This window comes from Cebidichthys violaceus, unplaced genomic scaffold (assembly GCF_023349555.1).
Source record: "Cebidichthys violaceus isolate CVI_PGR_0920_01 unplaced genomic scaffold, fCebVio1.0.p SCAF_5, whole genome shotgun sequence".
Lineage (NCBI taxonomy): Eukaryota > Metazoa > Chordata > Actinopteri > Perciformes > Stichaeidae > Cebidichthys > Cebidichthys violaceus.
The window spans coordinates 8672927-8692548 of NW_027176705.1; the positions used below are offsets into that span (position 1 = coordinate 8672927).

General features: G+C 39.1%; 1 protein-coding gene across 2 annotated transcripts; it reads right to left on the reverse strand.

The window, feature by feature from the left end:
• Positions 1 to 2354: 2354 nt before the first annotated feature.
• On the reverse strand, positions 2355 to 18455 carry fes (FES proto-oncogene, tyrosine kinase). 2 transcript variants are annotated; one of them, XM_068730945.1, is made up of 18 exons: positions 18094 to 18455; positions 16903 to 17076; positions 15404 to 15500; positions 15069 to 15252; positions 14203 to 14340; positions 13999 to 14118; positions 13706 to 13828; positions 12132 to 12327; positions 11469 to 11549; positions 10557 to 10679; positions 9958 to 10080; positions 9706 to 9759; positions 8688 to 8806; positions 7345 to 7439; positions 7026 to 7149; positions 3566 to 3723; positions 3325 to 3447; positions 2355 to 3141 (listed from the first exon to the last, which is right to left on the reverse strand). In XM_068730945.1, exons 1-18 carry the CDS (start codon positions 18316 to 18318, stop codon positions 2999 to 3001), a joined length of 2400 nt encoding a protein of 799 aa, XP_068587046.1. In that variant the 5' UTR covers positions 18319 to 18455; the 3' UTR covers positions 2355 to 2998. The 2 variants fall into 2 exon arrangements, with proteins under 2 accessions (XP_068587046.1, XP_068587045.1); XM_068730944.1 differs by having other exon boundaries at positions 10470 to 10679.
• Between the last annotated feature and the right edge of the window lie 1167 nt (positions 18456 to 19622).

The window sequence follows — 19622 nt, forward strand, 5'->3', positions numbered from 1 at the left end:
GAATGAACTTCCCAGATAGTAATCAAAAACACTTTATTGAATTTCAAATATATTCTTATTATATTTATAACAGTACATTGCAAATACACTGCCAATAATTGTACTATTTACAAATATATAAAATGTACTAACATCGTACTTCTAACAATTTGCAAATTAAAACTTTAAACACACTTGTAAATAATTGTAATATAGTGCATTTTCGAGAAATATAAGAAAAATATACTTAACAGAGAGCAAAACATTTTCTGATTTAACTTTACATGGTACATGTATTACTAAACAAAACAGAATGACCATGTTTCAGATTAAAACACAGAAGAACACTGAACCATCACAAAAATTGCACCGCTGCAGACTCTCACTAAATAGAAACACAAACATGCTCCACGTTATGTTCCTTTCTGCTCGTTGTTACACTTCTGTCTGATGACCGCTCGCACGTCCGAGGCACTCGTCTGCGTAAACTCTTGAATAACGGCAGAGTGACTGTATCACTTGTCGCACCAGAGTTGGTGACCGCACGTCAAGAACAAGAGCAACTCCACAAAATCATTTTTGTTACAAAGTATTTCTTGGGAAGATGAACACAAGAGACCTTCCAAAGCTTACAGGTGTCTTTGTAGTGACAATAAAAGATATTTAAACATAACACATGAAAATAAAATTGCTGATATGACAACTCTAGTGGGCAAGAAACAGTACAAAGAAATATTTTTGTTCCAAAGTACCGACAAGCCCCGAAGTGCACTACAACCAGCATTGTTACCTTTCACGCGGTGTTTCTAGCTAAGTTAGTGCTGAGCCAGATAGCAAGTGCTAGCGAACCACGATGTGGCTATAGCCACATGGTGGAAGTTAGCTGTTGACGCACGCAGCCTGAGCGGCAGCAGCTTGGTGAGCAGAGTGTTCTCTACCGAAGGTCCTCTGCTTTGGAAGCTACGTCGCGACGAAGCCAGACGTATTTCACAATCAGCGCAAATATGCTAACCGGCGCCAAAGCCGCTAGCTCGTGCTAAATCGCATAGCAGGCCATTCAGCATCCTCGGACACGTGCTAACCTAAATTCACCAACCTCTCAAATATAATTGCCAAAAGAACCATATCCGTCTTCGTAAAACAAATACTTCTAAAATAACATGTTACTTAAGATGGCAAATTATTGGACTTACCTCATAACTTGGTCCTGCTCAGTCGGTCAGAATCTGATCAGAATGCCAAGTCCACGCTCAGTCACGTGTCACGTTGGTGAAGTGACATTTCCTTACGCAGAGTTCCACGTTATGATTCAGTCAAGTAAAGTTTACTTGATTTGTCTACATTCAGGTTATACTAAAGCATATTTACGTAATGTTTAAGTGTTTGAATGAATAAACGTGTGATTTCATACATTTCACTTAAAAATATTATTTAATGTTTATGAGTGTAGTTATTTGTGTACTTTATACAATTTTGATAATTTAAAAAATTGGAAAGGTTATAAAGGGGCTTTCGGTGCATCATTCTTCTAATACACATAATCAATAATAATTAACATTTTCCTCAAGAAATATACACATAATGTACTGAAATATAAGCATGAATAAGATATACTAAACTGGCAAGATATCAAAATATGTATTTTTAAAATGTGCATTCGGTGCATTTTTTCAATGGTAATTTAGAGCATACATTTTGAAATATACAAAAAAATATGTTTGAAAACAAAGTTCAAAGAAATACATTTAAGTAATTCCACAGAACTTTCACTTAAAGTATATTTTTATATATTAGGTGAAAGCGTAACTTTTGTATACTTTTTATATATTTGGAGACAGTACAATTCGTTGATAGTATATTTGCAGTGTACTATTGAAAATGTCCGAATATTTTAAATACAAAAAAGTTAAAAAAAATGTTTGCCTGGGTATATAGAAGCCTTAAGTAAAGTGTGCAAAAAGAGAAAAAAGACAGCTCAATTAGGAATGTCCTTCCACTACCAGGTGTGACAGCGATGAATTGTTCTCACTTGGTGAGTCTGTGTGAGTCATCATGGCAAAATGTTTTCCTGGAGACACCTACTTTAGCAAGAAGTATCACAGATGTGGTTTTGAGTACTTTGCCTGGTGTTTATGTTTCTGTCTGATTTTGTTACCCCAAATTTAGCATCACAAACCTTTACAGAAATGTAGTTGAAATCAAAATAAAGGTCAAGAGGAGAAATGATTGTGCTCCGAGCAAAGGGGCCGCAAGTAGAGAGGTGGGAAGTGAGGAAGGGGGATGTTATCTTATCGCAAGATGGTCTCTGGTTCTTATTTGTTGTTGTTAGGTAAAATTATTGATTATAGCAGCTTTAAGTTAACATACAGTACAAATAGGCCTGTCCTTTTATTTCAGATAGTTTTGTGTAATCACAGGCAGTCATATTACACCAACATGCTTCCTATTGACTAATCCCCCCGAGGGAGGTCTGCAGTTTGATCCTAAAAACCCAACAGCAACACATATGGAAACAAACAGCCCCTAAGGCTGTGCTGATTGAAACCTTATCGTCTCAATGTCTGTATTGGCAGCATTTTAGGATGGTGTGTCAGATTAACACACCTCTGTGGTTTCTTTGAGACAGACCACACAGGTGTTACATTTCAACAGATATGGTAATATTACACAGCACAGTATATTGCGTTTTGACAGGATTCTGTTTTTAGAATGAGGAGGAAACAAATACCAGACACACGTCACAAGAAGGGAAAAAACAAGATTGCTGCCATCAACTGGTTCACTGATATTTTACAAGTCCTTAAATCCCCATTTGCAAGTTTATTTCCACAACACACAAAGTTTAGTATCAGTTTTTTTAAACATTTTGTTTCAAATTGTATGTCTTTAAGAGATCTGTTTCAGCGTTCAGACTGGACTTTAACATCTTTTATGAAGGAATGCAACATTAGAAAACAAATCAAACTGACAGAAGAAAATTAACTTAGTCTACAGTACATGTCCAACCAGCAGGCTTGTCTTACGTAATTTTGCTATATATGGTACTGAGCTCAGCCCGAAGTTTCTTGAAAGACGGTCTATTTCTGGGGTCGTACTGCCAGCAGCTGCTCATAATCCTGGAGATTTCCACGGGGCAGCCGTGCGGAGCGGGCATACGGTATCCTGACACACATCACAGTCAGTCAAAACAGACATTGAGAAATCTTAGCACAGTGTACACATTTTATGAAACATGTGGAATCTAAAAAAGACATCAGTCTCAGAAACAGGCACAAAGGAGGAGAAGGATTTTTCTGAAATAAAAACACATTGACACTTGGCTTATTTTGCCTGAAGAGTCTTTACCTTTCTCCACCTCGTCTCGTGTCTGTTGGTTGGTCATGCTCGTGTAGGGCGTCATTCCCATGGAGAAGGTTTCCCACAGCAAAACTCCAAAGCTCCAGACATCACTCTCTGTAGTAAAACGACCTAAAACACCAGCAGGAGGCAGCAATGGCAAAGGCACAGGCATTTTTTCAATTTACTGGCAGAGAGAAACAGAAGTGTTGCTGGTTATGACTGCAGGTCAGAAACAGCTGTAGCCTACCATAGTTCAGGGCCTCAGGAGACGTCCATTTGACGGGGATCTGTCTAAGGCCGCCCCCTGCAGAGTAGACACCATCATCTTGCTGACGGGACATCCCAAAGTCGCTGATCTTCACCACGTTGAGCTGAGCAACCAAACAGTTTCTTGCTGCCAGGTCCCTTTTGAAAAGACAACGAAACAGGGGAGAAAGATGCACAGTAAGAGGGATGAATGCAGGGGCTGATAAAAAAAAAGATACAAAGGAGACACAACAGCATCATGATCTGTATGAAGAAATGAGAAACAGCGAAAGCAAAAAGTGGACTAAAAGGAGCGAGAGTACAGGCGTTCCTGTCATGTCTCAACTGTTGCATGTGAGGCAGTTTGACATGCAGCGCTACAGGCTGAGCAGCTACCAGCCGCCTGCTCTGATCTGTCCCCGCTGGGCAAACTGCACAGTGCTCCTGTAATGAGCCAGGTGTCACAACCTCACGTCTTCTCTGGAGCACCGACAACCTCCACTGATGTCTCACTCAAAGCACCATAATCACTCCCACTCAACGCCTGATCCCCTATAACGTTACAGTTCCCTTTCAGGTTGCATCGTTATGAATAATTTCACAACATCATTTTGATCTCAGCTTTTTCAGCTTTTTTTTTAATGCTTTGAAAGCACACTTTTTTGTGTGTTCTTAGATTACGTACAAAATCCCTTTTTTTATCTTTATAATGAGTATTCAGCCATTTCCCCATCCTTCCATTTCTTCCCTGCCTCTTTTGCAGATGATTTAAAATCGTATTACCAGTGTACAACAGTGTATGAAGCTCTGAGTGGTTTAACACCTCCATGGCTGTCTCTCTGTCAATACTACCAACGGTCAATACATACAAAGAAGTATAGAGAGGCAGCCTTTTGTTGTCATTGACCTGTGAAATAACAAGTCCATTAATATCCAAAAAGTTTTGCTTATCTTTACCAGCCACCACAGTGTGTAGTTGAGATCAAAATGAAGGCTGAGTTCGAAGATGGATGTGGTTCAGGCAAGGTTTCCTGAAGTAAGGGGGGAGGAAGTGGGGAAGTTGCCAATGGCTCAATCTGGCGTCTCGGCTGGTGGGATCCCATTACAAAAAGGTCCCTAGTATTGTTTTACCTTCTGATTTGCTTTAATGTATTTTAAAGTGTTTCTTTGCGAACCATTATATGTTTAAATGTTTTTAATTTGTTTTGAATACAACTTTAATACAACACTTTGAGCTTGATTTTATGTATGAACATTGCGATACAAATAAAGCTTTAACATAAAGAGAAATTAGGAATTAATGAACACATAATCTTAATATGCATTCAGGTTGTTTGCATTTAATCAACATATTGTGTTTATCAAGGCAGTCAAGGCTCTTTTCTGTGGACTGAACTCAAACTGAAGTAGGACAGCAGTCACGACACATCGGCTCTAACTTATGTAATAAAAACTCCACCGTAACTCTCTGAACACTTTTAGAAGTTTATTTGGGATAATTCCAGTTTTGAGGACATTAGGCTCTGCTTCTTTTTTTGTTTGAATGCACTTATTGTAAGTTGATTTATACAAAGCATTTCTGCCAAATGAATGTAATGTAATGCGCTGCTGAATTAATGGTTGTGCTGTCTTTTTAATGTAAGAGAAAAACAATTGCAGGTCAGCCAGCAGAGCTTGTTTCCAGCTTTTAAGGTTACAGCCATCAGTTATTTAAGAAAACTTTTTATCCCTCATTTTTAATCGATTGTTTGACTGCTGCATCCACATATGGGGAAGTGCTGCAGGGAAAGTTTAGTTTGGTGAACAGTTGTATGACATTATGTTAGGGAAGTAGATTGAGTTCTGTATTATGTCTCGTAAAGGCTTTGAAATCCATCTGCACACAGCTTGTACCTCACTTGTTCTTGTAGAAACAACATCATACTTCATGTAAAATGAACATGTTTTAACATAAAGCACAGCAGGTTTGCCCTGCTGTGCTTTATGTTTCATGTGTGTTCAATTCATGGTGGCTTTTGATCCACCACACAGCTTTTAAAATCAAGTCAAACAGAAAACCATGCACTGATCTTCTTTGTGTTGGTATGTCTGCTTCGTTAGGGCGACTGTGGCTAAGTGGAGAGCAGGACCGTCCTTCAATCAGAGAATCGGCGGTTCGATCCCCGGTTCCACTAGTTATGTGTTCTTGAGCAAGACACTTAAACACCTCCCCCAAACATAGCTGTGCCTACGGTATGATAGAATCTGAATTGTAAGTCACTTTGGATAAAAAGCGTCTGCTAAATGACTGTAATGTTACTTATATCTTTGTTGTGTATCTGAAAATACATTTTTCAAAACGGAGCATTTTGTTAGTTCAGGGGAGCAATGAAACTGCTCTTCTATAAGCTGATTAGCTTTAATTATCTCATTTATGCTTTACCATCGGTGGCTCATTAATTTGCGGTTTAGCTACCAGCTGACAATGTCCAATCAGATTCAATCAGGTGTTCAGCCCAACCATTACAATCAGAAACTCCTTACTTTAAGTAGGAGTCAAACCACAAAAAGTTGGTGGGGCTGATGACATGGTGACTACTCGCAGGGCTATGATAGTGTTGCCAGATCAGATTGCCCAATCACAACTTAAAACCCAACTAATTCATAACCCTGTCAGAGACCTGTGTAAAACCGTAAAGCCAATACATGCATAATAGAAAGCACATCATTAACATACAAATCAATACAATGAATATTATTCAGTCCAATCTGGCAACATGCTAGTTGGTGAGCTGCTGAGCTAACTGTTAACTTGCTAACCAGCCTGGCTGGACTAGCATTAGTCAGTCACAATCTCTCTATTTGTGTTGTTTTCTTCCCCTGATGTTTGGTTCATCATTGCACATCATTTTGTTAGATAAAAAAGTTATTTATGAAAAAAAATAGAGCTCCCCATGTGAACAAGCTTGCTGAAAGTCAGTTAGCAAACTCATAGCCCCGGTTGTGAACGGGACAATAAATTCACACATTTTATTTTAAAAACTTGTTTGTGCCATCGACTCCTGTGTCATCACTGTCTGCAAACCATCTCTCATTTGTGGAATAGTATTCCAACCGTGGAGATTACTGTAAACAAAAGTGAATGGCAAACATGGTAAAGCTACAATAGCTTCCTCCATCCCTTTAAAGGTCAACAGTTATTGATTCATGCCGTGAAATTCACCAAAACTGAACACTATGCGAAACACTAATAAGAATGACTTTTAATGGGGTGGGGATCCTTGTTACTGCTCTGGCTCTCTTCATCTACAGGCGCCAAATCCGATTAAATAACCATTTGCTTTAGTGTCTCTTGAATTATACAAAGCCTTGTTCCTGATTTAATGAATAGGACTATATGAATAGTATATTTGTATAAATGTTGTATATATTGTATAATATCATTTAATATTGTACAAATATTGTTTTATTAATTGACCAACCTGTGGATGCACTTTTTGCTCTCCAGGAACTCCATGCCAGACGCTACATTTTCTGTCATTTTGACCAACATTTTAGGCTTCAGACTGTGACCCTCATGCCGTAAGAAGGAGAGAAAATCCCCACCTTATGACACACACACACACGCACGCACGCACGCACGCACGCACGCACGCACGCACACACACACACACACACACACACACACACACACACACACACACACACACACATAAAGAATAATGGTCAAATAAAGATCAATGCTGTTGGTTTAAACATGCTGACAAATATAAAGATAGAGGCCCACAGGATCATACTTACCTTGAACGAGCTCCATGATGATGTAGATGGGCTGTTTCTGAGTGCACACTCCTATCAGCTTCACAATGTTAGGATGGTCGTACTGCTTCAGGATCCTGGACAGCACAGAAGAGGAGGTGTGTGCAGAGATGGGCAGTATTTCTATTACTTGTATTTGAAATACGTATTTCAATTACTTTTGAGTATTTTGTAATTTGTATTTGATAGGGCGGATAAAAAAATCTAACGTAATTTGTAACAAAATACTTTAGAGTGGAGTAATTTTGTATTTAAAATACTCAAAATACTTTCTCCACGAATCAAAATACAGTTCATGAGTTCAGTATTCAGATCTTCAAGTTCAACGGATTGTCTGTCAAGGTAAATATTTTATCTGAGTGTGACAGATGTCAACTAGCTTGATGTATAATGTATGTCTGGGTCTGGCTACATAGCCTATTGTATATACATGGTGATGGTTATAATTTCAAGCTAGCAATCGATGCTAACATGCTAATGACGCTAGCATGCTGTCTAGGCTAGTGCATAGCCAGTGTTTAGCAAGTTAGCTTATCAGTGCAGTAGCTAGCTATAGGAAGAGGGAGATTGGGAGCTGGTATGTTCATGATAACCTTATCAAGAGACGTTTGACCATCTAATCTTGCTGTATTACAAGTGATGCTGTAGCTTCTCAATGTGAATGTCATAATGACATATCAATTACTGGCAGATAATATAGTTCACAGTTAGCCAGGCTATGACAGTAGATGTCCATTTGTTAAAAAAACAAAACAAACATTAAATATCCAATTTATTGTATTTAAAAGGCATATTATGAAAGTATTCTCAGTTTTATTATTTCATACATTCTACAGTTGGCCAGGTGGACAACATGTCTCAGTACAGTAATTTATTTAGGCTCTTCACCTGTGTACAACTGGTTTTAATTCTATATTTTGCTTTTATAGTATACATAGGCCTAATGTGTGATGCTATTCATATGTGATGAATATTTTCTTGTTGATACAAAGCCAAAGTTTATGGGCTGTTAAGTCCCATTAATACAAATATATATACATATATATATATATATATATATATATATATATATATATATATATATATATATATATATATATAATCAATCAAGTTGTTGTCTTTTAATAGCTTTGCTTAGTTACACTGACATTCTGTGACTGCTCTTCCTTTGCGTGGGGTTCACAAAAATACATTTTGATGTATTTTTGCCCATCTCTGGGTGTGCGTGTGTGTGTGTGTGTGTGTAGGCTGGTTGGTGTGTAGGGGTGTGTGTGTGTGTGTGTGTGTGTGTGTGTGTGTGTGTGTGTGTGTGTGCGTGTACTAACCTGGCTTCCATCAGGAACTTACTCTTGTGCTCTGGGGCCAGGTTCTCTTTACAGGATTTCACCGCTACAGGAGTGTTATCAGAGCATAAACGACCACTGTACACTTCTCCAAAGTTACCCTGTGTAGTATAAACACAAACATTAGTTACAGTCTTTTTAACTCTCCTTTCTAACACAGCAGGGGACATAACTAATCCAAAGTTAACAGTTCAAGTTCAGTCTGAGATTGTTCTGTGCAACAGACATCTGGTTAACATTTTATGACAATTTTAGATAAAATGTTCATCAATTCTAACCACTTTAAAGTATTCAAACTATGAAAACTTGGCAGGTAAAATAAAAAATAAATTTAAAAAAGTTTATTGATTGTTTCCTCCTGTCCATACCAGCCATGAACAGACCTCTTCCTAAATGATGTCAGTGATTTCATGAGTGATGGGGGACTAAATCTACACTCACACTGTGGAAAAACTACCTCCAAAGTCCAGCGGCAGCTAATATGAGACTTCAGCAGTCTGAATTACATTGACCAAGTGGATATCTTCCACAGTTACAAAAAATCAATCTCTTGTATTTCCAAGAACAGTGTTGCTGAGCCACAGCAGAGTAAAAGCAACACAATTCACCCTTATATTAGTTTTACATTCACTTACAATGACATCTCTTTCAGACCTGATCTCTTTGCAGCCAGAGGAGAAACCATTACAACAAACAATAAAACTCTGTCAATGTCCATGTGGGCATGTAAGTATTAATTTAAGATATGCTTGATAAAATGTGAAATTATCCTTTAAAGTGGCAATCATGTTGGTTGATCAAACCAATTATGAAGAGCTGGCCTCTTGTTATGTCAATTTACAGCATTTTTTTTTATTTTTATTGAGACATATGACTCAGATACAGACAGACACATGGACATAAGCTAATGTGTGTACCAAAAAATAATAAATAAAAAACAGTTTTAGCTTTTTCTCAATTCACTTCTACATTTCTTTCAACAGATGTTAAGTTTACCTACCCGTCCAATTAGGGGTCCCAAGATAATATCATCGTGTTCCAGGACCCATTTGTCCTAATAGGGTCAAAAATGAACAATAAGAGATGAAGTAGTGCTGTTTTAAACTGTGAGACCAGCAAGAAAGGAAAGAACAGAAAGGGGAAAAGGATTTGAAGGAAAGATCATTAGAGAGCAGGTTTATGTTCGCTTGTGTCTTTATTTGTGACGACTGTAGAAGCACTTTGATATGTTTGAATTGTGTTACAGCAGTACCTTCAGAACAGGTTTCTTCAGCATAATGTCAGACCTTTTGGTGATTTGTTGTCGTGAGGATAGCAGATGATTGATCAGCAGCGGGATACTGTGGAAGCCTTCTCCATCTAAACGATACAGATTCTACAGACGGAAAATCCGATGTGCAAACATATAGAATGGAGAAAAACTTGACTACGTAATGAAAAAAACATAAACAAAACAGTCTTTTAAATTGTTAGATTGTTAAAATAACTTGTCTTGTATCCATGTTTTCATTCTAATCATCAAAACATCTGCTTAATTTGCAGAGAATAAAGTTTAAAAGTTCTTATATTCTTCTCTTATACAATTTTGGAACGAAACAGTACATTTAATTCTTTTTGGCAGTATCAGTGATCTTGATCATTCAAAACTTGCATGCATATTCAAAAAGATATGATGTAAAACACACACAGAAACACATAGTGTCTAATGTAAGATTTCCTTCTACAACTCTCTGCAAAAGTGTTTTGCTCTATTGATTAACTTACATCCGTGTTCTGAATGAGGAAATGCTTGCAGGATCCTTCCCACTGCACAGAGAGCACATAACCCTGTTTCTCTTGACTCTTCCTCACCAAGAAGTCTCCGTCATTCATCAGCAGCTGCTGGACCTCCAGTCTGGGAATGGCTCCGTGGTACCAGTCCTGCTGCCCCAGAGGACGATCCACCTCCTGCACCAGGGTGAGGGCCGGCAGCACCTGGAGGTAGGAAGAGAGAATAGCAGAATCTTTAAAGCTGACATGAATAATGAAGCAATACGAAGTGGAGGATGGATTTTAGGGGGACTCTGCAGAGAATATATGGAGAGGCTTCATAGAAGAGTCTGTAATACTAGTCTAACTGCACCACCTTCCATGCCTCCGGGGAACCACAGGGTTGGGAGTTGGAGAGCAAGAAGTAGTTCACAGTTAAAGAAAAACAGCAAATAATTTAGGCTTTATTAAGTCCAGTGCATTACAGACACTAAACTTACTGCACAAGGCCTTTTACTATAGAGGGTTTGTGTGCAGCACAGCTGGGTCATGGCTCCGTCTGTGAGCGATGATAAAACGTTGTAATGTAAAATGGCTTTTAGGTCAGGCAGCGTTTCAAAAGTAGCGACTTGACCGACAAAGCTGACCTTGTTAAGTCCAACAGTGCTTTCAGGAGCACCAATCTCCAAAGAAAGATCATGTGCCTGAGCGAATTGCAGCGGTGGATACACTTTCTCCAAAACATGATGAATTGATTGCTGTGTGGTAAGAGGTTTGAGTGGACATAAAACACACTGCAGTTAAAGTTAAGAGCAGGCAGGTGGCAGAGTGAGAAGACGGAGTGTCTTTCAACTGGAACAAGTGTCCTTCCTCTTAAAATGTCCTTCAACAACATGCTGAGAAACAGATATTGTTCATTGTGTACAATGCAATGCCAAACAGCCCACTTGTACTCTTTCTTTCATTGATCTTTGCAATTATTGGTAATTGATTGTAATGCCGTGTTTAACCTACCTCACATTTGGGTTTAAACAGGCCACTCAGATTGTTTATGATCCCGTCCATGAGGAGCTTGGAGGGAGTTGGGCTGTGGTGCTGAAAAAAGAAAAGTACAAAACAAGATGTGGACTCAAGTCACATGGGTCGGATGTGAGTCATTTAAAAAAAAATTGTGACTTTGAACTCAATTTGACAAAATCAAACAAGACTTTAAGTCAACAAACACACTAGTGGCTTTGTGAGATTTTACTTTTGTACAGCAATGCTTTGAGCTATATGCTAATGTCAGCTCGCTTTGACAACTTGTTGTTCACAATGACAAGTTTAATAATCTGGTGTTAAGCAGGCATAATACTTGTACCAGGTTCACTATATCAGTTATTCAGTTTAACGTGTCAGCATGCTAACATTTCCTAATAGCTCTAAACACAAAGATTTGTAGGCATTTGGTCCTAAACCAAAAGACTGACTAATAATGGTGGTGTTCGATGAAAAGTATCCTTTGGGGAACATGAATATCTGTACCAGATTTCTTGGTAATGCATCCAATATTTGTAGAGAAATGTCCCTAAAAACTGGTGTCGCTAGAGGAAAAGTCACAGGGTCACTATAGGCTTCATGCTCAAATTAGATAAGGCGCTAAAAAAGACCAGAAAGACCCTGGTAGAGAGAACATACATTGCTTGAGTTGGACGAAAGTGAGATGGTATCTGGGTCTAGCTTCAGAGCAGAGGAAGGTTCTTTGGAGCCCAGCTGGTCCAGTTTCTCTTTCAGAAGAAGCCTCTGAACCTCCAGCTTGGCTCTCATGCCCTGGGACAGAGCAACCTGCTGCCGGCACTCCTCCATCGCATGTCTCTTGCTGAAATGGTAGACCCTGGATGAAGCAGAGAGCAGCAGTACGTCAGTAAGTCAATGTGAGCAACACAAAGGGTTGCACAAGTCAATAAAACAACACATGTGTTGCAAATAGACAGCACAAGACCACACAGACTATAGATCAATAAGAAGTCTGCCTGTGCAAATAGGTTACAGAAGCTCCCTTGCGGTCAATAAGATTCTCTGGCGACAGCTTGACTAAGCTGTCGCCTTTGTCATGGATTGCCAGCATGTAAGACCAGTAATCCTTTAAATGACCCAAGAGTCCTGCTAGTGAGGTGATTCAAGCCTGCTATAAAACAAATGCTGATGTAGCTACAGTAATAAACACAAGATTCAACAGTACAGGAATGGCCAGTGCATGCTGGACTAACCTGCTAGAGGCCACCAGGGGAACAATTTGCTGTTGCACCCCCATTGACCACCTCAACCTCCCTCTCTGTGCATTGCGCATGCACCCTGTCGCCTCCCAAGCTTCCATTAAGTACAGCGCACACACTATTGCTTGGCACCTCCATTATTTGCCCTGAGACCCGGAAACCAACAAGTACTGCTATGCTGCAAAAATACTAGGTGTTGAGTGAGTTACATAGTTTGAGGTAATTTGATTAAAGCTGAAACGATTAATCGATTGACAGGAAATTAATCTGCAACGATTTGGATGATAATTACTTGTTGCAGTCCTTTTTAAATTTAAACTGCCAAAGCTTCTCAAATGTGAGGATTTGCTGTTTTTCTTTGTTATATATACTTATGATCTTAAACTGAATATATATAAACCTTTGACTATTTTTCTGACATATTTCTGTATAATCTCTGAGTGATAGTGAGTAGGAACCATGGAAGTAAAGGTACTCAGTCTTCTACTTCCCCAGGTTAACAGATTCTCAGCTACAAGGGGTCATAGCTCATACAGCATGTCACTGTGGATTTACAAAATGTTTCTTCAAAATACAAACCAAAGGGCAGCATAACCTCCACTCACCTCAACAACACCACATAACAAATAAATAACTAAACACATTGTTTCCCTCCAGGAGCTTGTTAATGACTGGATCACTCCCACAGGATTGTAAATCTCTAACACCTTCAGACAGCCTCAACCAAGACAAATGAGGGGATCGAGCTCCAGAACTCTGACCATATCGCTGTATTATAATTCATAAGGCACTTACAGCCCCCTGAGACCACACTAGTTATTAGCTGTTGCCCAGCCAAGAACATACTGATCTCTCCCGATGGGAAGGACTGCCTGCAGAGGCAAACTTCAGTAATTTGTCTTCACGGTGACCAAAGGTTGTGTGTTTCTATTTTGAAACCTCCTCTGTGACCTCTAAGAGATTCACTGATTCTGCTTCTGTCTGTGGGCCGCTCACCTCTGGCCCTTCTTGACACCCTCACACTCTGCGTCCAGCTCCAGCTCCAGCTGCTCGACCGCAATCTGCTGGGAGCCCAGAGTCTGAGCCAGAGACAACAGCTCCTCCTCTACCGCAGTCAGTCTGGGAGGAGGAGAAATAACACAAGGGGAGGAAGTAATTGATGCAAAACTGTCAGAGGAAATAGGAGGTAAAAAAAAGTAAAGGGAGTTTTAGGAGGAGGAAGTTGTTTAGACACTAAAAAAGGAAATTAGTCTCGTCATCTGGATGATGATTGAGTCGTTTGTTCTCACTTGTGCTGGACTGTCTCAAGCGTGAGGTCGTTCAGTTCAATCTCTCTGGGATTGAGCTGCTCAGTGTCCTCCAGCAGACTACAATCAAACTCTGCACAAGCAGGCGTCTCCCCTACAGACCTGTAAACACAAACACACAGTATCATTGCTCCGCAGGGTTAGCTTTCATCACTGCATTGTTGACATCTGAAATGTTGACTCTACCGGTTCTGCTGGATGAAGCTCTCATATTCTCTGTGAGGATCGATGGCTGTTAGAGCAGAAGATATCTCCCTGTGGATCCGCACCACTTCATGATGAAGGAAAGTGGAGATGTCGAAATATTCCTGCAGGATCTCTTTTCTGGTTCAGAGGTTAGAGAGGCCACATGAAAACAGGATACGGTCAGTTTTTCAAGGAGCATTTTTGCAAGTTTTAGCCAAACATCAAACCACATGTACAGTACATTACAAGAACAACATAAGAATGTAGATGTTGGTTAGTGGCAGGTTAATTTATATCAGTACGATGAAAAGCTACTCTACAGTCTTTCACAGTAAACATTTAGATGTTTGAATTATTTTTATATTTGTCTTGTTTCAAGCAGAGTTCAAACAAGCTGTGACAGCTGATTCACATTTACAGCATGCTCAAACACCAAATTCAGATTATGCTTTCCATTTTGATCATATTCCCTTTTTAAAGTAATATTTTTGATGTTGCATGTCTAAGTTTTCTTATTGCACAAACAAGGAAAAGTCGTCAAAACAGTCACTTCCCTCAAATACATGACTAAATATTATGAACATAACACTTACTAAAATATAACTTATTGGTCAATGTTGCTGTAATAGGGGAAAGCATGTGCATATGTCTTATTTAAAATGTGTTTTTTCTTCTTATATTGTATTGTGTGTATGCATGTACATCAGCCCACTGAGTGCAAACAGTAAAAAGAACCACTTTAAAGTAATGTCATTCATTCATTCATTCATTCATTCATTCATTCACTCATTCACACACACACACACACACACACACACACACACACACACACACACACACACGCTGTGTAGTAGATGTAATCTTACAGTATGAGCACCATCTCCTGCTGCAGACTCTGCAGTGCATTGAGCAGGGCGGGCTGGATCTGACTGTAGTGGTGCTGATGGTAAACTTGAGCAGCTCGCACAGACAGCACATACTCGTTATGTAACTCGTGGAGCTTCATTGAAGCCTTTATGTAACGCTCCTTAGCCTTGTCTCGTTCTTTATCTGGACACACACACACACACACACACACACACACAGAGGATAACACATTATGTCATGAAGGAAATCCATATTTCAGATTTCCACAGTAAAAAAACTGTGCCATCAGTGTGAAACTGATTCTGCTCAGACAAGAAAGTTACTCAATGTACACCTTTATTGGCCTCCTGGTACTTCCTCTTAGCCTGAGCTGCATCTCTCACTGCCTGTCTGTAGCTGCTCTTCAGTCTCTCCAGCTCTGTCTGGGTCACCTGAAGCAGCACACAGAAACACAGACAGATGGAAAACATTTGGTGCAAGGCTGGGCTTTGTTCACAGATGCTACTGAATTTGTGTGGTTAAAAGCTGCCTCAATAAATGTGTGAATGCATGACACAGGAAGTGGACACCGACCCTGAAATATTTCACTGCAGAGGAACAACAAACATGAAAGAAGAAGACACAGAAGGAAATGATCTGACCTTTGTTGAGCTGCCAGTGCAAAGACTTTAAAACTCCAACCGATACAGTAGCATGTCAGACGTTTATGTTTAGTGACAATCACGACATAAGAACTATCTATTGTGCCACACAGTTATTCACACAAAACCAAATTTGTTGTCTGCACAATAAAGTAAGAAAATTAAAATAAACAAACTGCCTGCCAGAAGGCCAAACTGCCACCCAATATGGATCACTGGAAATGAGCACATCATTTCCCTGATGTAATTGGGTAATAAAAACTGTGTGGAGCAGCCAACAGTTTGAGATTGCATTAGAAAATGTATCTGCACACACTGTTTCCAGTCTATTGAACCTCATTTCATTCGACTGTTGTTTATTTATAATGCTGCGACTGCAATGCTCATGTGCATGTCAAGATGACTCAAAGAATCAAAGAAATCAACAAAAAGATTTTAAAACGTCAACTTCAGCCAACACATAATAGTAATTGTATATGTTTGGACTAGGTAGTGAAAGTGATGACATTGTCCTTGACATAACATGGATCTTTTGACACAATAGCTCAACGTGCTATTTCAAAAGTCCAACAGTGGTTGCAAAATACAAGAAGCATTTCTTCTTAACAACTGACATAGATGATGAAGTATATCATCCCTGAAAATGCAAACAAAATACATGTATGAAATATAACTAAGCAGTATTAGTTCACAGACCCCAGCTGTGCTTTCTTCATTTAAGAATACATGCAAGACATTATTCTTTAATTTGGCTTTTTGTGTAGGGGTGTTGTCTGTCAAAAAAAAAAATCAAACAAATAGCAACAATAATCAAAATTCAATACCAAAGAAGTCAAAGGTTTAATTTCACCAGTGACCAGTTTTATCACATGTGGACGTCTGACTGTATAAATGTGGTTCACCTGCCTTTTGGTATGAAAGTAGCAATCTGTAAGTAGTTGTATATTTGAGGTTATGTATGTGTAAGCGTGTTTTACCAGTGTTGTGGGGACATGGCTTTTTGTGGGACAAAATGGGAACAATGGCACATACCCATTACGTAAATCATTTTCGGGTTAAAACTTGGTTTAAGGATAGTTAATGTGATGATAAGTCATGAAAACGACTGTGTGTGTGTGTGTGTGTGTGTGTGTGTGTGTGTGTGTGTGTGTGTGTTTGCGTGCGTGCGTGCGTGTGTGTGTGTCTCACACACCTTGCTGAGCTCCTGCTTCAGCAGGTTCCACTGCTCTGCATAGGTTTTGCGGAGCTGCTGTTTGTCTCTGATGAGCAGCGTCAGTTTGCTGATGGGACCATCCAGCAGATCCTCAGAGCGCTTCTTCATCACCTGACTGAAGAAGTCCGTCTGAGAAACCAGGACTCCCCATGACTGACAGACAGGGGAGACAGGTCATTCAGTCCAGAGAACAACAGTCCTCCACACATTTTATCCTCTGTTTGGATGTGGTTTTGTTTGTTTGTTAATCTCAAAAATACTTAATAGATTTCAATAAATTTTGATGAAAGTCAGACCATGGGCCAAAAACTAATTTGTGTCTTTTAGCCTGTATCGAGCCACCAAGTGTTTTTAAAAGGTCACCTAATGTTTTTGGCTCATAACTCCTGGATTATGAGGTGCAGAATTAAAATAGTTGTTTTATTATCCAAACTAATTTTACGCCATTTAGATTTTATTTATTTGTTGAACGAAACTCTTTTTCACCACTTCTCTAATCAATGTGATCCAATCTTTGGTAGGTATTTGGTGAACCCAGAAAACTTCTAATGTTTTTTTTTCATATTGTGTTTATGTCATAATGCTTCCTGTAAAAGGTTGCATTCATAAGCATAAATTATTTGCTATAATTAAAGGAAGCATTGGGCGATTGCAAAGAGCCTAAAAATAAATTCTGAGCAAATTAGAAAACTTTTACAATGCAATAAAACGTTGACATTTCCCTAACAGGTAGCACTACAGCAACACATTATACTCAAATTATACAGGTTGTGTTGGACTTATTAGTCATGAGTCTGACATCCTTGTAGATGTGAAGATTAGATTTATTGTAAATCCAATTAATTGCAAATAAAGTCTTCCTTATTTGGATAAAGAACATATATATTTAGATCAATCTGAACTGATTAAGAAAAAAGGTTACAGTCAGGGTTATTTGCCTTCAGCAAATACTCTTATATTTGTACCTCAAATAAATTGAGGACTACTTATACAGATTTATTTTAGGATACTAAATTTGTGGACTTTTTTTTGTAAATATTAAACACAATTGTGTTGACAGCAAAAAAGCTCACTTGATTAGGAAAGTATTTTGTTCCAATATGACCACATGTGAGTGCATATTCTGTGATGTGATGGTCCGTTGATGATTAATGATCTATAAGACCTCACCTTGTTGAGCTGGCTGATGTAGTCCTGTCCTGCACCAGGCTGAGGCCGGTCCAGCTTCTCTGCCATGGCAGCCATGTGGTGCAGCTGCACTGAAAACTCTCGTTCACTTTTAGCTCGATGACCCATCCACTTTTTCATGACCTCCATCAGGTGAAGCTCTGAGTCCAGCAACCGAATGACAGCTGCATGTGCCTGGGGGCATCGCAGGTCCTCTCCAAAGCTCATCTTCTGAATAGTCAAACTCTCCTCCCTGCCGAGTGTTTATTGTCAGCAGTAAGTCCAAGCACCGTTGTGTTCTCATGAGTGTGTCAGAAAAAGAGCGCAGAGCTGAAGCAGCTACTAATGACCAAGAGCAGTTTTTTTTCTCTGTGGCCTTCAGGGGCTTTCACTTCCCTGTGAAAAAAAAACAAAAATGTACAGCGGTTCATGTGAGGCAGCACTTCCTCATATCTGTTTGAATGTGGTGGTGCATTTAATTGTAATCTTGCTTTCAATACAGAAACAACTTTAGTTGCACAATAATGCCCAAACCTGCCATTGTTGCAACAGTCAAATCAAATGCATAAAACAACACACAGACAGACAGAGAGATCTTTAGCAATGCATAGTAGAAAGAGTAGAATGTAACTATGGACATTTAAACTACTGGAGTAAAGTACACTTTTGAGTTAATTTTACACAAGTATTTCCATTTTATGTTGCTTTTTACTTATACTACACTTTACTGCATTTCAGAGGCAAATATTGTACTTTTTACATCAGTACTTTTATTTTATAGCTGTAGTTACTTTGCTGATTCCGAGTTAGGTGTACATTAAACTGGATAGCCTCAACCAAGTACAACAGTAAAACTATCTGTGCATCAGTAAGTTCATTATCACAATCAAAGTGCTTTAGTTTGTTATAAATGTCCACATGAACAGCAGGTGACCTGAAAGCCTGATGAGGACAGGTACAGGTTTGTAAAATGGGGGGTGGAATTTAAATACATTGCTCAATGCTGTTCAGCTTTGAGCAACAATCAGTGTGTTGAAACCTTCTCTGGGTGTTATTTCTTTAAGTACACTGTTTATCGCTTATAGACCTCACCCGACTGCTGATGGTGTTTGTTGCATTAAATTAAAAAATAACTTCTCATTTCCTTTTTACCACAGCGTGACTCCGTCTCACTTCAATACTTGTATTTATGACTTGGTTGGTGTTGAATGCAGCCTCTCTGCTGTAACCTCATTGTTATGATTACACCAGCCATACATCATCAAATACATTCATTATACAAAATGGGATGAAGACGGGACAGAAATACAGTGAACAATGCAGAGCAGCTCAGTCTGATTTTACAGACTGCAAAGGAAACGTCTGCTTTAATGCTTAGATGCAGTATCTACAAAGAGTTGCATGTTAGAGACAACTGTGTAGCAACAGTACTGGACAATGCCTATTGTCACTGTTACAGTTTACTAAATGTGGAAGGAAAACATTTTACATAACTGAAGTTCCCAGGGTGGGAAGCTAGTAGCCTACATTTA